Source organism: Ictidomys tridecemlineatus, chromosome 1 (genome assembly GCF_052094955.1).
Source record: "Ictidomys tridecemlineatus isolate mIctTri1 chromosome 1, mIctTri1.hap1, whole genome shotgun sequence".
NCBI classification, from domain to species: Eukaryota; Metazoa; Chordata; class Mammalia; order Rodentia; family Sciuridae; genus Ictidomys; species Ictidomys tridecemlineatus.
Genome location: NC_135477.1, coordinates 179,539,962 through 179,554,932, shown reverse-complemented (window position 1 = coordinate 179,554,932; position 14,971 = coordinate 179,539,962). Strand labels below are relative to the sequence as shown.

The 14,971-nt window shown below is 45.6% G+C and overlaps 1 protein-coding gene across 1 annotated transcript in view; it reads right to left on the bottom strand.

The window, feature by feature from the left end:
• The window catches only part of Dock2 (dedicator of cytokinesis 2), a 406,997-nt gene that overhangs the window by 327,333 nt on the left and 64,693 nt on the right, over positions 1-14,971 (bottom strand). The window contains exon 22 of the mRNA XM_005334135.5: positions 14,219-14,353. Coding sequence (XP_005334192.2) covers positions 14,219-14,353 — 135 coding nt within the window. The remainder of the gene's footprint in view (positions 1-14,218; positions 14,354-14,971) is intronic.

The following is a 14,971-nucleotide window of genomic DNA, read 5'->3' as shown; positions in this document are numbered from 1 at the left end:
TAGCTAAAAAGAAAAATGAATGAAATGAAAAATAGGTTCAAAGAAATTAGCCAAAATGAATCCCCCCAAATCAAAAAAAAAGTTTGAAACCTGGAGAATATATAATGAAGGCTTATATGTATTGGAGGACATTTCAGACAGATAATAGACTACATGGAGAAAATGAAAATATTTAAAAAGACAAGAGTAGGAATTTATTTGGAATTGGTATTAAGCACACAAAACTCCAGATCTAGGAAAACTAATTTGTATCAGAGATACCATCCCTAAATACATCAAGGGGAACCACAAAACATCAAAGATGAAGAAATTATGCTGCCAGACAGGAAAAAATACCACTCCTAGAAAGAAACAATGGTACGATTGTCAGCTAGGCCTGACAAGAAACAGCAAAGATCAGTGAACCAACAAATAGACAAATGAGAAGCAGACCTATAATTTTATGACTATGAAAACGTCCTTTCATATCTTAGGATAAAATCAGAGTAACTGAGAGACTTTACTACAGAATTTACTAAACTTAATTCTAAAATGTTTACTTCAAGAAGAAGGAAAACAAATGAAAGGTCTAAGGTAAAAAGAGAAAAGATGAACTTCTAATTTTTTTATTGTGGTTAAAAACCATATAACATCAAATTTACCATCTTAACTATTTTTTAAGTAGCAGTAGCATATAGTAGCATTGGAGCGCTTTTGTTAGTGAAAATACATAAACAAATACTGACTATTTAAAACAATATCTAATTTGTGGAGTTATTTTCTTTAAAGTTAAACTTTATAATATTAGCACAGTATTTAAGAGGAAAGTGATCCTTTTATTATTCAAGGGAAATGTAAAAGATATTATCTTTAAATCTTATTACATTAAATATGTATGACAAAATATCTAGGTAGCCACTTATCAAAATAAATATAAAATGTAACTTTCAAACTCATAAAGTGAAGAAAATTGAAAACGATTCAAAAAAAGTAGAGGATGGGGGGACAAAATTACAAGGAGGAGGAACAGTCAAGATGGAAGAAATAAATTCAGAACATCAATTATCACATTGAAAATCTATCATCTCTTCATAATGAACATCAGCATCAAATTACTAAGGGACTTTCTTCAACTGATGGAAACATCTACAATAAATATCAAAGGTACAAGGTGTTTCAGGATTTCATTTCTTTTTCTTGTTTTGTTTTTTTGTACTGGGGATTGAACCAAATGATGCTTTAACACTGAGCTACCCCACCAGCCCCCCTCCCCCCCCTTTTTTTTTGAGACAGGGTCTCACTATGTTGTTGAGGTTGGCCTTGAACTTGTGATCCTCCTGCCTCAGCCTCCCAAGTTTCTGGGATTGCAGGTGTGAGTCACAGTTCCAGGCTTGTTTCATCATTTCTATTCAAAGTGACCTAGAATCCTAGCCAGTGAAGTAGGAGAGAGAAAGAATTAGGATTAGAAAGGGAGACATGGAACGTTCCATATTTATAGGTGTTATACTTGTCTATTTAGTAAATCCAAGCATCTCTGTAGATATGGGCTTGGGGCCAGGGGGACAAGAATAGATGCATATGGGGAATCAGAGAAAATGAGGTGTCAAGGACAAGTCCCTCTTCCTCTTCTTTGCAAGGTGGTGGAGTGTGGGTCCCTGGGAGGGGCATTGTGAGTTTGGTTCTGACTCTGAATGGCCTTTGAGATACTAAAAGAGGAGAGAGAAGGAAATGATGGTGCTTGGGCCTGGAACCTGGGGTCAGAACCTGCTGGCTTTGCATTCTCCACCCACAGGTGGCAACTGGGGGAGCAGTTTGGGCCTGAGAGCTGAGTGACAAGAGGCAAAGTCCAGCCTGAGATTAAGGACCTCCGAAGAGGGCATCTGGGAAGAACAGAGACTGAGAAGAGGGCTCCACATTGCAGAGGCCAAGGCAGGAACGGGTATCAAATGGGGGACAGGGACAGCAATGTAAAATGCTGTGGCTCCTCCTGTTTAGGATGCTTTTAATTGCTGGCACAATAGTATGAGGCTTATCACAAAGTGCATCTAATCACGGGAAACCTCTGCATTTTTTCCCACCCTGGTAGACCTCAAGACATGAAGATTCACACCCCACCAAGAATGTTCCTTTAGTAGGACATCAGAAAATAATAATTAATACCATTTAGTCCAGAAAACTGGACCTTGGGAAACCATTCTTTTGAGGAAATGTATACCCACAACCAATGCAGTCTGCACAGTGCGTGTTAATGATCACCTCTAATGGCTCTGGCAGCATCTGCCACTTTGGATAATATGGATCTTTAGACCCATTTATTAGTAGATCATTGAAAATCATAATCATAAACTTTTTAAGAAAAATATCTGTCCAAAACCACAATCCAAAATCTAGGTGATCAAAGAATTAATGGTTGTTAAAAAAAAAACAAAAAAAAAAACAGTAAATGTGAGTGTTAGACAACTACATTCAGCAGAGCTGAGAGACGGCAAGAAGAGATTCAGGGATCTCCAGCGGCTCGAGGAGGCACAGGCTCTGTCTATCCCCCAACCTAATGAAAGAATGCACAGATTATGTCACGTGTATCTTACCTGGAGGACCTCAGAGGACTGAGGGGGTTTTGAGTCACACGTGGTGCATGGCACACACCTTTTTTTACTCCCTGAGCATTACAACAGGTAGCTGACACATGAGCATTTGGTTGAACACCAGCCTTTGCAACACACTCGGCATCCCCCTGCATGGTAGGCTCTGACCAGCCCCTGGAGCCCTCTTTCTCCTCTTCTCCCCTTTGCCCACCTCCGTCAGCCACCCAGCATTCTGATTGTCTAAAAACATTCCCACTTGTTCTTTACCAAGAGCGCTTGCTCATTCTTTTCTTCCCTGAAACTCCTCCTCCCGACCCTCCCATGGCTGCACCCTCCACCTCCCAGTCTAAACAGCTCTTATTCAGGACTCTCACTCAGTATATACCTGCAGTCTATCCCCACGTGAGACGAGGACACTGAAGTGCGAAGTTAAGTTCCTTGCAAGGTCAGAGACACTGGGATCCAAACCCAGGTATTCTGGGCTGGAGTCTCCTCTATGCTACTGTGCTGACCATCCATCTCAACTGCTATTGGCCCTCCATTCCCCCATTTCTGCATCTACAGACTCAACAATCTCAAACAGAAAAAAAAAATATGTATATATATATATATATATATATATATATATATATATATATAAACTGGATCTGAATTGAATGAGTAGACTTTTTTTCTGGTCATTGTTCCCTAAGCAATACAGTGTAACACTTAATACATATCTAATGCACCATTTAGGTCATATTAGATATGTAATCTAATGTGACTTAAGCTCACAGGATATGGCTAGATTATGTTCAATTTTGCCATTTTAGGTAGGGATTCAAGCATCTTTGGATTTGAGTACTGGTGGGGGTCCTGGAAGGGATCCCCCTTTAGGACAGCTGAATTTGCTTATTTCCCTCGATAGCGTTTATCACAGTTTGCAACTACTTGCTTTATTTGTTAATTTTTTTTTCTGTCTCTCCTAGCATGAGGCAGAGACTCCCTCACTCTTACACATGACAGGGTCCCATCCTAAGTTTGGCCAAATGCAGGATTGACCGCTAATGGAGAATGAGTGAGGGGGCGCAATCAGCGTCTCTGCAGCAGCTATCAGGAGAGCAGATGCGGGCGGTGAAGGACAGGTTTAGAGAGTTGAAGGACAGTTGCCAGATGCGCTTCTGCACCTCGCAACTAAGATCTTCTCCATTTTTTTCCCACCCAAAAGACGCAACACACAGCCAGCCAACAACTGAGCCGTCTGTTCTTTCCTATCAAGGAAACAAATTCTCCTTTAGGGTGTCGCCTGCCTCGGGAGCCTTGGAAGTGGATCACAGAGTGCATGTAGTCATGCTAATTCTGTTGTCATCCCTGACAATTGTGTTAGCTTGGTGAGTTTCACCCTGCTGGCAAGCCAGGACCCTCTTACCCGGCATCTGCATGCTTCATTACAAGGGATTTGCAAACACATTTCCTAAATCTATATACTTACTGGGTAGATGACTCTCCCACCCCAGTCATTTTCTAAGGAGCTATGATCCTCAGCATCCGATAGGAAAAGCCCATTTTGTGCTCGGCAAGGATATGGCCAGCACGCCAGCTCCCAGCCTTCTAGCGAGGAGGTAAGGAGGAAGGGAAGTGATCACAGTTCCCACCTTCAAGAATGCACACCTAGGTCCTGTCTGCTCCCTTAACTCCCTAGAGCACAGTCTTGTTCTGTGAAATTAAGCCATGTGAAGGACAATGGAAACAGGCAGGACCCGTGTCTCACACGCTGCTCTGAGCAGAGAATGGAAGTTTGCCCAGTGTCAAGCGGGCAGCCTGGGATTGTGTAAGGAGAAGACAAGCCAGAGGCACAGGATTCCCTTGTGCTCCAGGGAAGACCAGCTGCACTTCAGCCCCAGGCCTCTGCACACTCCAATCGCCTGAAGCTGGGTACCAGGAAAGACAGCGTTAACAGCTTGGATGTGGTTTGAGTGTGAACCCCAAGGGCTCATGTGCTGGAACCTGGCCCTCAGAGTGGTGGTTTGGGGAGGTGCTGGGCAACCTTTAAGAGGTGGGCCTGGTGGGAGAGGTAGGTCATTGAGGACATTGCCCTAGGATGGCAGGAAGATGGTTCTCATGGGATTCCTGGAGTGACTCTCATAAGAGGTTGTTATAGAAGAACAAGGCTGGCCATTCTGGCTTCCTTGCCTGGTGACATGATTTCTCCTCTTGTGCATACACATCTGCCATTGTGCTAACATCCACCAGGAGGCCTCTGCCAGAGCTGAGCTCATGTTGACACCATGTATGGAAGCTCCAGACTGAGCTCAATAAGCATCTTGTTTAATAAAGATATCCAGCATCAGGTATTTTATTATAGTAACAGAAAACAGACTAATGCAGATGCTAAACTTTAGGAAAGCGTTAGCTATTCAACAGTGACCTCCTCATTGCAAAATGTCATGCCTCCAATCAGCTCTCAGACCTGACCTCCCATGACCAACATTGCCAATGCTCCTTTTGGAATGCTTTTCTCTGCCGCTCCTGGAATTCCAGTCCCTCTTACTCCTGCCCTGAGTCCCTGACCTGCCTGCACTGGGGCTCTTCCCTGGCCATCCCTTCAATGGGCTAATCCTCTGGACTTCCCCCTGAGTTTCACAGTGTTGTTCAGCTTGCATGACAGCTTCAAAGACTCTTTGGATCAATTTCTACAGAAACTCGATTTCCATTCTTCGCTCTCCCAAACTCGGATGAACATATCTATTAGGCTTTGCCAATCAACATCTCAAACTTTTCATGCTGCAGACCAAATAAACCAAGGAAACATGCATCTCCTTTATACTCACCGGGCTGTTCTGCAATGTTATGTCAAAGGGTCCAGAAAGTTCAGTGACAGATGGGCTGACGGGGCCTCCCAGTCCACCACCGCATTCAGTTAGTCCTGGTACCTCCCTGCCATCTGTGAACCCTTACGTGATATGGTACAGTGGAGCTTGGTCTTCGTCCCTGCTTCCTAGCACATTGCTCCTAAAGTTCCTGGAATTCCTAAAGTGAGAAGAGGTCTTCGTATGCTAATGAGATGACTGGTGACCGGCAGGCTTCACGGGAGCTGGTCCCTGGGAAGACCAGGTAGGATTCCAGGGTTGGGATTTTGAGGTCCACCAGCAATCTCCAGGGAGGTGAGCACCTAGAAAGATTGCATCTCTCACCAATGGCCAGTGCTGTAATCGATCATGTCTGGGAAATGAAGCGTCCATAAACCCTGAAGGACAGGGTTCAGAGAGCCCCTGAATGGCTGAACACGGAGGCTCCTGGAGGGTGGCCTCAGGACAGGGCACAGATCTCCGCCTCTCGCACATGCCTCTCCTGTCCGTCTCTTCATCTGGTGTCCCCTGGTACCCTTTGTGGATCCTAGGTAACTAGCAGACATAGGACGTGTTTCTCTGAATTCCCAGGGCCGCTACCCAACCTACTTGAACCTGAGGACCCTGACTCACGCCTACTGGGTCAGAAGCACTACTTAAACAACCTGGGGCTTGATGCGACTGTCATTCATGTTTGACTGAGGTTGGGGACAGTCTTGGGGATTGAGCCCTCAGCCTGTGGGACCTGATTCTATCTCCAGGTAGGCAGTGTCGGGGCCGAATCACATCTGAGGACGCCCGAGCTGCTTGTGTGGTGCAGGGGACCCACACGCATTAGGTGGGGGCCGTCGTCTGTGCTGAGCGTCCTGGGGCGAGGGCAGAGGAAGGCAGTTTGCTTTCCTCACTGCCCCCCCCCACTTCTTCCTCTTCTCCAACGCTACTGTGACCATCTCCGCTCAAGCCACCTGCCTGGATGACCCTCCCCACAAGCCCTGCCCCTGAGGTCCACTCGCTTTTTCCCTATTCCTGCCTTCTCCTGTGTGCTAGCTCCTACTTCCTCCTCTTTCCACAGCAAGAACCTAATCAGGTTAATTCCCCGCATTAGAACATCAGTGGCTCCCCCTGCCAAAAGCAGTGGTTTCCAGACGGCTCCTGTGAGAAATCAAACTTAATCAGCTCTCTCAATAGATATTATTTACTTATAAATTTTATCCATGTGCTATTACCAGTGCTTAAAAAGTTTAATTTCTTCATCTGGGATTTAATAAATGGTAATATCTTTACCTGATCTTGGTGAATTCGTTTGTACACCACGGGGGTGACTCACTGAGTGTGCTCAGGATGAAGAGTGGCATCTAAGCCCGAATCCTGCTGCACAGAGGAGGAAGACCAGCTCCAACCCCCTGTCCAGACACACCATGCCCGTCTTGCAGCTTGCCACCCTGCAGCTTCACCTACCAGCCACTAGTGCCAGTCGGCTTCCTGCCACTACAACCGACACCTGAGATGACCAACTTATTAAAAAAAGAAGGGTTATTTTGGTCCATGACTGGTGGGTCCCATTGATTTTGGGTAAAGAGTGCATATCATGGCAGGAGAAAAACTAGCCAGGGAACAAAAGAAAGGAAGGAAAGGAAATAGGGTCCCACAGTCCTCTTCTGGGGCATACCTTCAATGACCTCAAGACCTCCCAGTAGGCTCCTCCTCTTAGCTACAAGTTCCATACTTGGGCTGCAGCTGGGGCTCAGTGGTAGAGCATCTGCCTAGCATGTGTGAGGCACTGGGTTCGATTCTCAGCACCAAATATAAATAAATTAATTAAATAAAGGTCCATTAACAACTAAAAAAAAAAACAAAAAAACAAAGTTCCACACCTACCATAATGCCAGAGGCTGGGGACCAAGCCTTTAACACAGGGACCTGTGGGGGACACTTATCCAAACCATAGCCCCACTCCTCTTTACAAACATGCTATTCACGTGGGCTCAGCAGGGTACAAAGAACCTAAGGTGTCAGATCCCTCATGACCAAGCCTAACTCTGTGTCCTGGAGTCCTGTTTGGTACCTTCCTGGGCTTCCATTTCCTCTCCTGTAGAATAGACATATGACACCCGTCCTTTGCAAAATTGTTGTGCGTATGAGGTGAGGTGGAGTGAGAAGTGGTGGGGGCTACACATAGAGAAGGGGCCTAGCAGAACAGATCTAGAGGAACAGGCAGAATCACCAGTTCCGCTAGGTCTGATGTATTGGGAATGTGGGATTTCCTTTTCCCCCAATGGCTGCTTCAACATTTAAAATATCACCTTCTTGGGATGGGGATGTGGCTCAAGCAGTAACGCGCTCGCCTGGCATGCGTGCGGCCCGGGTTCGATCCTCAGCACCACATACAAAGATGTTGTGTCCGCCGAGAACTAAAAAATAAATATTAAAATTTCTCTCTCTCTCTTTCTCTCTCTCTCTCTCTCTCTCTCTCTCTCTCTCTCTCTCTCTCTCTTCTCTCTCTCTCTCTCTTTCAAAAAATAAAATATCACCTTCTTTGAGAAGAATTACTGACTATAAGGTTAACTTGAATTGTCAACTTGAATGGATTAAGAGATACTGATGATTAAGAGACTTATGGGTATGTCACCGAGGGTGTGTCTAGGAATGACTGGCAGGTGGGATAGCAAACTAAAGTGGAGACCCTCCCTAAGCATGGGCAGCACCGTCCAGTAGGCTGGAGACTTGGATGGAATAAAAGTTGGAAGAACAGGGAAGCAGCAGCAGATGCAAGCTCAATTCTTCTTCTTTTTAAATATCTTTTTAGTTGTAGATGGACACAATATCTTTATTTATTTGTTTTTATGGGTGCTGAGGATCAAAACCAGTGCCTCACATGTGCGAGGCAAGTGCCACTGAGCTACAGCCTCAGCCCTTGATTCTTCTTGAACAGGTTCTTAATTGCTGCTGTGATCGTCTGACTCATCAGACTCCAGCTCCTTCATTCTTTCAAAGCCAGTGATTCTCTATGGAGTTTCCAGAAGCCTCCAGTCTCAGACTAGGGTAGCACGATTAGTCCCTCTTGTTCTGAGGCTTCAGCATCTTGGATTGTGGAGCTACTGGATCCTCTAGCTCTCCAGCCTGCAGACGGCCATTGTGGATTATCCAGATTTTGGTCGTTTAAGCCAATCTAACAAATCCTCTTTTTATTATTATACTTCCTGCTGATTCCGTTCCTCTAGAGAACACTGACTAACACACTGGCCCTCTCCAGGTGGACTTTGTCATTCAGACCTGTGTGTCCCCTAATAGCCACTTCCAAGCATCTGTTGCTGGGTCCTGCTCATTCTTAGGGAAGGCAACTTGATGGCTAGAGGCCTATCTTGTCCACCACATTGTCACTACTTATAGAATCTGACCTACTAGTCTTAGAGTCCCCACTACTTAACAATATGCCAAGCACATAATAGGTGCTCAGTAAATGTTTGCCAGTATTTCAACTGGAAAGAGAACAACTCAATGGTTCATGCCTACTCATGATTTCATGTTAAGATAACATCAACTTACTTAACAGCTGATAAAGTGCTTTCACATATGTTCATGAGAATCAGGCTCTTAGCTCCCCTCAGCAGTGCAGCAGCTCGTAAAGTAGACAATAAATTACAGAGAAGTCACTGTCTGACAATATCCCTTTGGTGACTGTTTTGTCTTCCATTTTGATGTGATGCCAAGTTAATGTTATCATAAAATAATTCCATTAACTGCAATTGTACAGTTTACAGAGCCATTACTGTCATCGAAAAGTGAAATTATATTCAAACCCGAAAACAGAGGCTTACACAGGAATAAATGGCATTAACATGCAAACAAATTACATGCAGGAGAAACCGGAATAGCAATGTGACAGGCCTTTCACCCCATGCTCGGCATAAACAGATGACTGCATTTTAATATTTATTCATATATAAACAATGAAAACAAATCACACTGGCAACTACCTCGGACTTAATTTCATACTTGTTTAAAAAGGCAGTGACTTCTGTACTCCCTCAGGCTGCAGGCTGCACTGGGCGCACCTGAGTTTCATTCAGATAATCTTGCTGCCTAACATATTCAGGACCCGGAGGCGAGCTAGCGTATACTATGCACATCGGAGGAAATAGAGCTGGGGAGGGGTAAGTGGAGGGGGGGGGAGGTGAGCAAAGCAAGATGCAAGCCAAAAAGGCAGAGAGAACAGTGTCTGGTTTCACATCCATGATGCTAAAGGCACATGAAGAAAAGGCAGCAGCACTCAGCCAGGGGAAGGGGAGCCACACGGGTGTCCCTGGAGCTGTGAAGCTTGCTCTGGGAAGCCTCCATTAATGGAGTGGCAGAGCCAGTTCAGGCCAATGGCACTGTGCAGCCACAACAGCCCTAGACTCCCAGGGAGTAGGGGAAAGCAGGAGGACCCTTCCAATGCCATGGCCCCCTTACAGAATGCAGAGTGTCTTTCTCTAACCAAGGGACCTGTGCTCACCTGCGTCTCCCCTAGGGCAGCTTCTCTTCATTCATTCCTTGGGACTGAGCAGGGAGTTGGGATTCCTGCAGAGCTTCCTCATAGTAGTGGAGACGATTCCCTAACCTCTCCTCTGCAAGCCCTCATCCTCTCTACTGAATCCCTACTGTGCTTACAAAGAGGACCAAGTAACCCAGCACCTGACCCCATGTGGTGTCAGGCCCACGAAGGTGACCTTTCTGGTCTCAGCTGCCTTCTCTCAGGACAGCCCTCCTCCTTGCCAACCAGACTGCCCACTGGCATGGCCCAGCCAAAGCGCCAGTTCTCAATCTCTGCTTCATCAGATCCCGCAGAGGACAAATCCTGCTCAGCTAGTTCTTTGCTGTGTGAGCCTGAGGCTGAATCTAAACTTCAATTTTCTTATCTATGAAATGGTGTCCAGTTTCATATTGAACGAGCACCTACTACGTTCCCCATGCTGTTCCCCGTGCTTGGAATACAGCAGTGCAAAGAACAGTCAAAGATCCGTGTCCTCCTGTGGCTGACATCCTAGCCAGGGAAGGGGAGTGATGAATAAAGGCATAACTAATCAGTAGGTAGAGTATAACCCATGGTTGATTCTACAGGAAGAAAACAGACCAAAGGCAGAGTGAGAAGAGGGGATCGGGAGGGGCAAGGGTGGGTGCTGCCATTTTAAATAGCACAGCCAAACAGCAGACATGGCCGAGGAGAGGGCTGGCCAGTGGACACTGGAGAAGGCAGCAAAGGCCTTGTGTGAGGAGCCTGAGTCCCAGCAAAGACATCACTCAGTGTGGCTGTGTGGAGCAAATGAGGCTTAGTAGGAGATGACATTAAAAGATGAGGTCCTATTGGATTTTTGTGAAGATCCCTGTCCGTGGCATGTGAACTGTGTTCTGCAGGTGAGAATTGCTACCATGGACAGCCCTTGGTCTGTGACAGGCACTGTGTATGAGCCTTATGCCCTGAACCCACTCAGGCTACCCTGCAACCCTGTGTGGCAGGTACTCACGTGATACCTGTTACCTGAGATGAAACTGAGCTTTGGGCAGATGAAAGAATTCCCCACGGTGGTGGTGGTGGGATTCAGGATTAGCCAGCCCTGGAGACAACTGTGCTTAACCACTTTTGCACCCAGACTCTCCCAAGCAAAGCTGGTATGGAGTGAGGAGGAGAAGGAGGGATCCGAAAGGCAGACACCCATGATTGGGACCCCACACAGAAGAGAATACAGCAAGAACCGAATAAGAGGGATGGTAAAGAGAGCAGAAAAGGCAGGACGCAGAGCCAGCAGGGCAGCACCCCAAGCCTGGCCACACCCCCAGGGGACAGGAGAGCAGCAGGGTCAGGGCCCATTTGAGGGGGCCAGCAGCAGAGCAAGGTGAATTCACAGGGCCAGCAAAGTCCCCACACTTCTGTCCTTGAAAAGCATGGATAACAGGCCAAAGTGATTCAACCTCCAAAAACCAACAGCAAGTTACGATAGGTGCACGGTGAGTCAGCTGAGCAAGCATCAAGATTCTGGAACATTCTCTCTTACGAATTTAAGCCTGAGCTTTTGAAATAGGCCTCCCTGCTGTCTCCTAGGCAAAAACAAGACATTAGCAAACATGTATCACACGTATGGAGCAGGTGCCAGATGCCACCCGGAGTGCTCTGCATGTAATCTCAGCCCATCAGCTAAACACCAGGAGCTGGCATATCCCCACTTACAGATGAGGAAACCGAAGCTCAGAGAGGCTGGGTCACTCATTTAGCCAGGCACTTACGGGGACAGAAACATGTCTCAATCCAAGGTCAGCCCCCTGTGTCCCAGCCTGTGGCAGGACTGGGATTTGTAAGGAGCAAGGAAGGAGGAGAGACCCCTGCCTCCTGCAGGTCAGCCATCCCCGCAAAATGCTGGCCAGTTGGACAGAGAGCTGCTCAGTGTCCACCGCAGAGCAGGGAAGCACAGGTCGCTCCAGCCGCCTGTCACTCCAGAACCTCAGAAGCCTCGAGGATCAGCACCGAGCTTCAGGATTAAAGACCCTGCAGTGGGCTTTGTAGAGAGTTCAATGCCTGGAAGACAATCACTTCAGTTCTTTCTGAATGTTTCTCATTGCACTCTGTACCCCGCAGGGGATCATCCTGCAGAAGCCTAGTGGATGGTAGCCTTAGGCATGGCCACCCAGGATCTTCTAGACAGACTCCCCACGATTTAGGAATTTCCCATATTTTCACCACTGCCTCCCCGTGGTAGAAACTAGAACCTGTTCTGCCGGCTTTCTGTACAGCTATGAGCAGGCCAGATGCTGGCTCGGGAGCTCGTGATGCAAGAAGGGGTATAGAGTAAAGTGAATCCTCTCCCCTGCAAAATAATGAAATAAAAATTCCCCACCATCTCAATCACATTTCTTCCTCCCATGTCCCCCAGTTCCTGCCTATCGACACAGCAGAGTCCTTGCTCTTGCAAACGTTCATGCGCAGTAAATGCAAAGACAAATGCAGGGAACAAATAATGGGAGCCAGATTCACTGCAATTATGCACATGGGGGGAAAGAACAAAGGAATAACAGGAAACAGAAACACAATAGCAGACGCAATAAGCCTAAAAGCAATAATTATGTTCTTATTTCCTACCAGCTGGCGTAGGAATCTCAAAGCACGGAGCTTTCTATTTTCTAGTTGTCCAAGTACATTTCCCCCAGTACAGGGAAATACCCAGTCACTTCTGATGCCCTGAGGCCCCACTGGAGAGCAGACCATTGTGAACAGGACTCTACAATGAACAAGACACAAACCGACTTTCTCCTAGTATGAGGTCATGGGCCCTCTTTTGCAGATCAGCCTACATGTTTGTTCATGAGAAAGGGGTTCAAGATGAGGCCCATATTGTCTTAGAGGCATCTTCTGACCAAATGTCAGTGATGGGGATTCAGCAAGAAATAAAGATCACTCTGCTCCTCAGGAAGCCAAATGTTATTCAGCACTGAATTTATACTCAAGAGTTAGGATCTCTGCAAGATGCCATCCCTTGAGGCAGAGAAAAAGAAAGCAATTGAACAAAAGTACTTTGTTCTTGTAGAAGGGAAAGAAAAAAGACAGGAAAAAGATAAGAAGGAAGGGAGGGAAGAGAGAAGGAAATGATAGGGAAAGGAGGGAAGGAGGGAGGGAGGGAAGAGGGAAGGAGAAGGAGAAACAGTAAAATATATAAGACTAAGGAAGAACTGGAGAAGAAGATAATGATGGATGAAAGCTTATATTTTTATAGATCAAAAAAAAAATGTTCACTGGGAAGACAGATGAGGTATCCTTGTCTTAATCTGTAACTACAAAGTCTGAATCATTGAACTCCAAAAAACTCAGTTCTTAGAAAGCCTGGACTCTACTGGTTTACAAATAATTAACAAGTATACCCTGAACTTGGAAGAACACCCCTGAGATTTTGACTGACAAGTCTGAGAAATTGAAATGTACACTCCAATTTAAGGGATACAGGATTTACAGCGTCTTTCTTTTGGCTTACCTGAAACGTCAAAGGGTGTTTTAGGAAGATCTGAAATGATGACCCATTTCAGATGCTTTCTTGAAGGTGAAGCTTTAGAGGTCATCCATTGTCATGATCCAAATAAAGGGTACAGGCTTCCTTTGGGAAAGCTCTGTCTCCACCACAGGAAGTCTATGCCATAAGGGGCTGACCTGACCCTGCCACATGTGACCACAACTACCAGCGATCGATGCCTATCCGTTCCCCTAGCCACCTGATTAAGATCTTAACACATAACCTGAGGTAGTTGTTTCCAAAGAAATTTTCTGGAATAGCAAGGAAACTAGGGTTGCTTTAGCTAGTGGAATTCTAGTAGCTGCACACTGGAAAACTTGTCTCAGAAGGCCATCAACAAAAGAAAAGAAGTCAAGATCTAAGAGCTAGAGATGGTCCCAATGGCACTGAGTACCTGGATTCAGCCATGCCTGAGGCCAGCGCTCTCTCTCGGGATTTTTCAAAAATGCAAATTTAAATAAGATCCTATTCATCCCTAAGTGCAAACGAGCATTCTTCATTCCTGGAAAGTTTTCTTAAAATTATCTTAGATAAAAACAGAAAAGCTTCAAACCACAAATCACATTGCTCTGGGAAACACCACTGCAACAGCTTAGGAGTCCTTCTCTTCCCGAACAAAATCTAGAGCCCTCAGAACTCTTTGGGTTGGATTGGAATTTTAAGTTTTTTTTTTCTTTTTTTTTAATGAAAGCTGGGTTATAATTTTTAAAGAGTTTCACCTACAGTAAAAACACTGTTGGCTCCCATAGGGATTTCAGGGTTCATCAATCACTCTTACATAACAGGTACTCACTGTGAAAACAATGTCCTCGACCGAACAATGAACTTGAATACATATTCCAAAGCTTTCAGAGTTCTTAGGATCGGCTCGCATTGCTCCCCTCGGCTGGAGGTATCCAAGTAAGTCTTCAGCACCGTCATCAGTTTCCTGAATAAGAGATAATATTTTCAAAATATATCTCTTTCTGGTCCACAGCATGGTAATTAGTTTGCTCAGAAAATTATGAGGCATTCAATCAAAGGTTAAAGGTGGTAGTATAGCTAAGTTCACTACTCGTTTGCTAACATAAAAATAACTGCTGAAAATATGTATTTATTACAGGGAATGAATAAGTTATTTCCTGCCCATAAAAAGCCAGCAAAGGAGAAATATAAGAAAAAAAAAAGTCTTCAATGGTAAAACTAGGCCTACTCAGGCAATGAGGAAATAGCAGTGCTGATGTGGTCTTGCATTTTTCTCTCTATACAAAATGTTCCTGTAACTACCGTGAAACTCCCTTGCTCGGAAAATGTGTGTTTTTCCAACACGAGTGGGGCAGACTTTAAATGACTTGGCCTGCCTTCCAAGGCTTCTTCCCAAACTGCTGCCACCACACACTCCAGCATCACCCCCCAGCATCACCCCCCTCTCTCCTCAGTCCCCTACCCTCAGCAATCCAGAGCCACCAGGTTTCTGTACTTCTTCCTCTCTAGCCTTGAGTTCTGGTGTTTTTCCACAAGTAACTGTCCCATAAATGATAGCTAACTAGCTCAGCGAATACACGAA